We start from the raw sequence: 6,503 nt of genomic DNA on the forward strand, positions 1-6,503 counted from the left end.
GGGGAGGTGGTGGTCCCACCTGGCGGGGCGGGGCGGGTAGGTCCGCGTCGTCGCGGTCTAGCCGGGCCCCCGGGCCTCAGTCAGTGTCGCGACGTCGCCGGTGGCGGACGGGACGGCACGGTCGGCCCCCCAGTGTGTATGTGTGTGTGTGCCGCCTCCCCTCCCCGGCCTTTACGCCCTACTGAAGCCGTGCGCCGGCCCCTCCCCACCTCCCCCACTGATACGGTGTGCTGCTCCAGTCGTCGACCCCGCGCCCCTGCCCCGCCTGCGCGGCCCGCACCCTCACCGAGGCCCTCTTAGTGCCTCTCACTGCCCGCGAGCTAACGCTTCCTATCCCAGTGCTCCTCCATCGCAGTGTCGCCGATCAGGACAACAAGACACCGCGGAGGAAAGCAGGGCCTGACGCCCGCGCCATTCTCAGGTTGGTTTTGTGTGAAGTGTGAACGCCGCCGAGGTGAACGCTCTTCCTCAACCGCTTCCGGTGTGTCTGGGGCCCTCTTTGAGTCACCCTCCCTGCCTCGAGGGAAGTACCGCGCCACCGCGGGTCATTTTCGTGAGTCAGCCGCTACTGCTGCCGCTCCCACCACCGCACGGGACGGTGATAGCGGGAGCGTGCTGCAACACAGCGCCCTCTATATGTCTGTTCGGCCAGATTTGTGAGTTTGTGAGTTGTAGGCTGGATGAACACCGCCGGGCTTCCACTGCGCGCCTGGTCAGGTGCGAGTCGCGCTAGGGGGCGGCGCGGGCGGAGGGTAGAGCAAGGATCACCCGACGCCGCCACCGCGCCGCCAGCCCGGCCCAAGCGACCTGGCGCGGGTTGGGCCGCGCCTTTACACGCGAGTCAAAGCCCCCCCGAAGGTAAAAAGATTCAAATGGGAAGCAATTCGGGCCGAACATTACCGCGGCAGCGAAAATTTCAGTCACCCGACGTGACTGTCCGTCCGTTCGTCCGTCCTCTTGTCCCCTCCTCGGCCGGGCCGGGCCGGGCTTAAGGTGGCCCCGCTGGTGTATTACTGATGAGGCGCGCCCATTAGACATGCAATCGGGCGGGAGCGGGAGCAGCCGAGGGGCGCGGGTCACGAGCGGTTGGGTCAGAGCGAGCCGACGCTATGACGCGACACGTGGGACCTAAACGTGGGAGCCACCGCTACCGCTACACTGTAAATCCGGGGTGTCCAGCAACTGTGCGACTTAAGGTGCCCGACCCTTAAACCTGTGGCGACTTTAGATCGCACAGCTGCTGGACACCTTGTAGTTTGGCGCCCTTTCCCTGCAGAGGGTCCCAAGCAAGCAGGGGGTGTCCAACAACAGGACACCCTACCTAGGCTTGGCCTGGACCCCTGTGCAGGGAAAAGGGTGCCAAACCAAAAGGTGTCTAGCAGCTGTGCGACTTAAGTCGCACAGGTTTTAGGGTCGGGCACCTTAAGTCGCACAGTTGCTGGACACCCCTGATTTACAGTGTAGGCGGGGTGGGGGGAGGGCTCTGGGAGCCACGCTAGAGAGGGTAGCACCTCACCGAGGGCTGGGGTAGCACCTCCACGGCGGCTGGGGGTTATGGCAGCGCCCTGTGAGCCACTTTTCCAGTTCGTGCCATTGAATCTGTTACACGGGTTTGCTGACTTTACTGACTCTCCCGAGTCTCTCGGATATTTATTTGTAGATATGGGCCGACGTTTCCCGCACACGCCGTTTTTTTTTTTCTCCGGTCGACAATAACCACACACACTTGTATCTGCCCCACATCAGGAGTGGGGGGCTTATCCCCGTGCGTATGGTTCTTTATGGAGCGCGGTGCCGAGCCCCTCGGCGGGGCCCTGGCGGGCGGGGGCTTGCCTGGCGGGGGCCTGCCTGCCTGGCGGGGTCCAGCGATAAGGCACCACAAAGGCCTCCTTTGGTCGCGGCACGGGCAGGAAGCGCGCTTCGCGAGGACGTATGGGGCGAGCGAACGAAGTGATCGAAGGAAGCGACAGAAAAAAAAGTGCGAGAGTGAGAGAGGCTATACAGACGCGCGCTCACACATCGCTCCCAATAAGGAGAAGGACGCGGCCGCTCGAAATGATTGTAAGCATTATTTAAGATGTGACTGCTAGCGTCGGCGGCGCGGTGCGGCCTCCAAGCCCCCCAAGCATGGCGTCGTGACGGTCCGTCCGTCCCGCGCTCCGTCCGTCCCGCGCTCCGTCCGGCCCGGGCCTGTTTACTTGCAAAATGCGTCGCGACGACACACACACACTCACAGACAGACACACATTTACACTCACACACACACACACACACACACACACACACTCGCGGACGAGTGTTGTCGTGACGTCTCGTTTGCCGCTTTCGATAAAAAGGCGCGCGCGAGTGACACTCGGACCGAGTACAGAGTGCGATACGGGCGAGTTGAGCGCTGCTCGTGGGGTCGCGGGTCCCGCGTCCCGCGGTTGGTTCCGGGCCGGGCGGCGGTGCCGGCCAGCAGGCTGATTCCGAAGAGACCTCAAGAGGCGGTACTCTCTATGAGTGCGACAAGGACGGAGCTATACGCAAGGTATGGGAGAGGGTTCTTCGGAATCTGTCGGCAGGCGCTCAGGACGCGTACACGTACAGCACGCCCACGCCAAACTGACTCACCCACTGCGCCTAAAGACTTTTTCCTCCACGCCGACCACGCCGACGTTTCCCATACTCAGAGGATGAGCACTCCTGTGAACCCCCCCCCCCTCCCTCTCCCTCTCCGTCTGAATCACCATCGTGACCTCCCGCAGTTGCCGGTCGCCACCATCCCTTATTTGACCGCACTACCATCAGGGGAAGGCACTCCATCGGATATTCACACCTGCCCCCCCCCCCTCCTTCCCCCACTACGAGCTGTCATGATGGAGTTTCGAGGAACGAGGCTCCGGAGTGGGATGTTTGTCCTCCAGTGTTTACCTGTTTGCTCTGCCTGGCTCTGCCCCGACGCCGGCTGGCCTGGTTGGCTCCGCCGCGCCAGCCGCAAGGTCCCCCGTCGTCCCCCGAGCATGGTGGGGCTTATCATTCGAAAAATTGTCGGGCTGAGGAGGAAAAGAAGGGGAAAAAAGGTTTATCGGCGATGTGACGCCTAAGGAAAGGCCACGCAGCCACGGGGAACCGCACCGCACCGCACCGCGGCGGCGGCGGCGCCCCTCCTGGGGATACGAAGAGGCGTGACGCGACCTCGCGAGCTGGAGAGTGGCCGGCGCGGCGAGGACGAGGAGGATATCCTTTGAGCTCCTCCTGAGCACACACCTTGCGCACGCGCGCGCGCACACACACACACACACACACACACACACACACACACACACACACACACACACACACACACACACACACACACACACGGAGTTTGAACGGACGGGACAGCGGTAACGGCGTAGGCTATCTCACTTGTGAAAAGTGAAAAGGGCATAAGTCCAATGCAGAGACTTACGCCCCCTTCAATTTTCACCAGTGATCTCGGAGACGTCTCCACTGGCCGCCGTTCACCCTCTCACACCGTTTCGTCGTCTCTTTCCCGCCTGTCTGTCTCTCGTGGAGTCACACACCCGCATGCGTACACCTAGTAGACCCCCCCCCCCTCCTCCTCTCCCCCCAGCACCGCACCGTTGCCACAGCCCGACTTTTCCCGCCTAGCCCCCTCCCCCTCGTCTCCCGTGTGGTACTAGTAGTACTTTTGCCTCTGTCGCGCGCGCCCGCCCGCATGCGTCCTCATCGTCACCTCGATGACGAAATGGGAGGAGGTGGCTAGGTTAGAGGAGGAGGAGGGGAGAAGGGAGAGGGGAGAAGAGAAAAGGGGGTGGGGTTGTTGGGGGACGCGGCCGACGTAGAGTATACTTCCCGGGGAGCGCCCGGCGCGGTAGGCAGCCCGCCCGCGCCGCCGCGCTTCGGTGGCCTACCCCGCAGGCGGCTCGCTGCCGAGCCCCGAGAGCAGCACGGCTACACAACGCAGCACTTTATTTTAATTTTATTCATTATCAGCAGATGACTAACGACGGCCAAATCGAAACTAACTTGTGCCTTTTCCTTCGTCTGTTTCAGGACCAGCCCACCCCTCTTCAACATGAGCAGCAACAACAGCAGCAGTCCGAGGGTTTCTTCGGCCAGGGTGAGATTCTTTTTCAAGGCCACTGTTATTAACTCTACCAGTTTGCGGTGTTCTCGTCGTCAAAGCCTCGTTTTATTATTATTTTCCGCGATTTTTTTATGACGCGAGGATGTGGGGTGGGGGTGGAGCGGGCGGGGTGGTGACTCGGAGGGTTCAACAACGTGCTGCTGCTGTGTATGGTGACAGGCCGGGGGGTCGAGTTCTCGCTGCAGCTGCTGTCGCTGCGGGCGCTGCTCGCGCTGGCCGGGGTGGGCGCCGCCGGCGCCTTGGCCCCCGAGGGGGTCAGGGTACCGTCGAGGGTGCCCCTCAGGGTGCCCCCCAGGGTGCCCCCCAGGGGGCGTCGTGAGGTGGTGGTTGCGACGCGTGAGTCCGTGTGGCTTGCCGTTTTGCCAGACCACCGCGCCGCTCGCCGCGTTTTGGGTTGGCCGTTTTCCTCGTCGTCTCGCCGTCGGGCGTAGCTTTTGCATGCTGACATTTCACTGGTGAAAAGTGAAAAGGGCGTAAGTCCACGGACTTTACACTGGCTTACGCCCTTTTCACTTTCCACCGGTGATTTGGGGGAGGCAGTGGCCTATCACTGGTGGGCCTCATGGTACCTCGTGGTGCCTCGTGGTGTCTCGTGGCACCTCGTAGCACCCCATGGTTCTTCATGGTAGCTCATGGTACCTCGTGGTGCCTCGTGGTGCCTCGTAGTGCCTCGTGGTACCTCATGGTATCTCGTGGTACCTCATGGTACCTCATGGTGGGCGAGTGCGAGAGGGACGCGAAAGGCTTCGGCTTCCTATGCCAACCCCCCGAGAGGTTCGCTTATCGTCGGAGAATGACTCACATCGGAGCATTGCCATGGCATACTCATGCTTCTGCAATAACTTCTGCTGCAGGGCATGTGTGTGTGAGTGGGGGGAGGGGGTACTCCTCGTAGGCCGCAGGCACCAGTTTGTGTTTGTTTTGTTGTTTTTTTAATCTTTTCATTTGCGCGGTACTAACTGAAGTTTCTTGGCCGGCACCTAACACGGATGCGCTTTAGCCAACTCCCTGGTAAAAAATGAAAAGGGCGTCAGTACCATGGGAAGTCCGTGGACTTACGCCCTTTTCATTTTTCACCAGTGAAGTGAAGTGTCCCCCGCTCAGCCCTGCTCGGTGCTCACGCTCCTCTCTCTGTGCCCCCCACAGCGAGCGCCGCGCTCAGCGTGCTGCCGGGCCTGCCGCTGTTCGGCCGCAGCTCGCCGACCCTGCCGCCCGGGCAGGAGCAGGGCCAGGACCGGCTGCGGCAGCACTGCGTCCAGCTCGAGTCCACGGTGCAGCGGCTGCTGCAGCAGCTGGAGGAGGTCGCCGAGGCACGCGACAAGGAGTCCCTGGAGCTGGCCACGCTGCGGCGCGAGCTGCGGCTGCGCGGCCAGGGAGACTCTGGCCCGGGCTCCGGATCCGGCTCACGTCACGGTGACTCCCCTCAACTTCCAGGTGAGAAACACGAAAACAAAAGCCACTCACTGTATACAAAAGAAAAAAGAAAAAGAAAAAAAAACTGATGAACTAACTCTAGTATTGGGAAAAGGGGCGGGGAGGATTTGTTGGACTTTAGTAGACCAATAAACTTACCCGTTTTTGTTTTTTGTCGCAACGACTCTGTCCAAACCCAAACTGATATATTCTGGATTTATTTCTCTACTTTTATGATCTAAAAAGTATTGGTACTTGTATCTTTTCATAGCTTTTTCATTTACCAAACGGGATTTCTTTCATTGGGGTGAGTGGTAACGGAATCATTACTATATAAAGCAATGTTGTCATTTTGTGCAGTTTAACTATAGGCATTGTGTACCATGTATTGTATGTGGTCATATGGTGAAGTTGTTTTTATTTTCCCCCATTATGCTTGTTTTATTTTGCTTTCATGTCTGTATGATGCTGAAGCATGCTCTTATATTGTAGGAAACCAGCTTTTTATTTGTGTACCTTTCTATGGAATTGTTTACTGAACGACTTTAGTGCACGTTTCAGTATATAATTATTGTATCTTGGCGTGAAATTAAGAGTGAACCTCAAAGAAGAAAAATATAGTACTAAAAGCACAAAAGTTTATCAATTTTCTTTCTTATTTCAGATGATGGTAGTGTCCTAGCAGGTCCTGATGGTACTGGTATAAGTCCAGCTCTCTCAGATGATGGCTTCACTAAACTTGATGTAAGTAGTTATAGTTATACAATATTTATGTTTGTTCTTTTATGTTGTTAAAAATTTTAGTTACCTGTAGTTTGAATGTAACTCCACTCTTTTTCTTGTATAGCCTTCTGAAACTGAGCTGTGGGAAGCCACTCAAGAACTATCGCAAAGTTTGGAGGCCCAAGTTGAACTCCATAAAAAGGAATTGGAAAAGTGTTATCAAGTAAACTAT

General features: G+C 58.0%; 1 protein-coding gene across 6 annotated transcripts in view; it reads left to right on the top strand.

Moving 5' to 3' along the window:
* LOC113206788 (thyroid receptor-interacting protein 11) overlaps positions 1-6,503 on the top strand; it is a 197,889-nt gene that overhangs the window by 35,427 nt on the left and 155,959 nt on the right. For 4 of the 6 annotated variants that reach the window (XR_008011013.1, XR_008011012.1, XR_008011011.1 and 1 more), the window contains exons 3-7: positions 4,042-4,108; positions 5,282-5,569; positions 5,820-5,855; positions 6,213-6,292; positions 6,396-6,494. Coding sequence is in view for 3 of the 6 variants with exons in the window: in XM_052266391.1 (XP_052122351.1) it covers positions 4,042-4,108; positions 5,282-5,569; positions 5,820-5,855; positions 6,213-6,292; positions 6,396-6,494 (570 nt within the window). In the remaining 3 variants the exon portion in view is untranslated. Of the gene's footprint in view, positions 1-2,040; positions 2,062-4,041; positions 4,109-5,281; positions 5,570-5,819; positions 5,856-6,212; positions 6,293-6,395; positions 6,495-6,503 lie in introns of those variants that run through there. The other 2 variants (XM_052266393.1, XM_052266392.1) reach the window with 2 other exon arrangements.

This window comes from Frankliniella occidentalis, unplaced genomic scaffold (genome assembly GCF_000697945.3).
Source record: "Frankliniella occidentalis isolate FOCC.00 unplaced genomic scaffold, Focc_3.1 Scaffold38, whole genome shotgun sequence".
NCBI classification, from domain to species: Eukaryota; Metazoa; Arthropoda; class Insecta; order Thysanoptera; family Thripidae; genus Frankliniella; species Frankliniella occidentalis.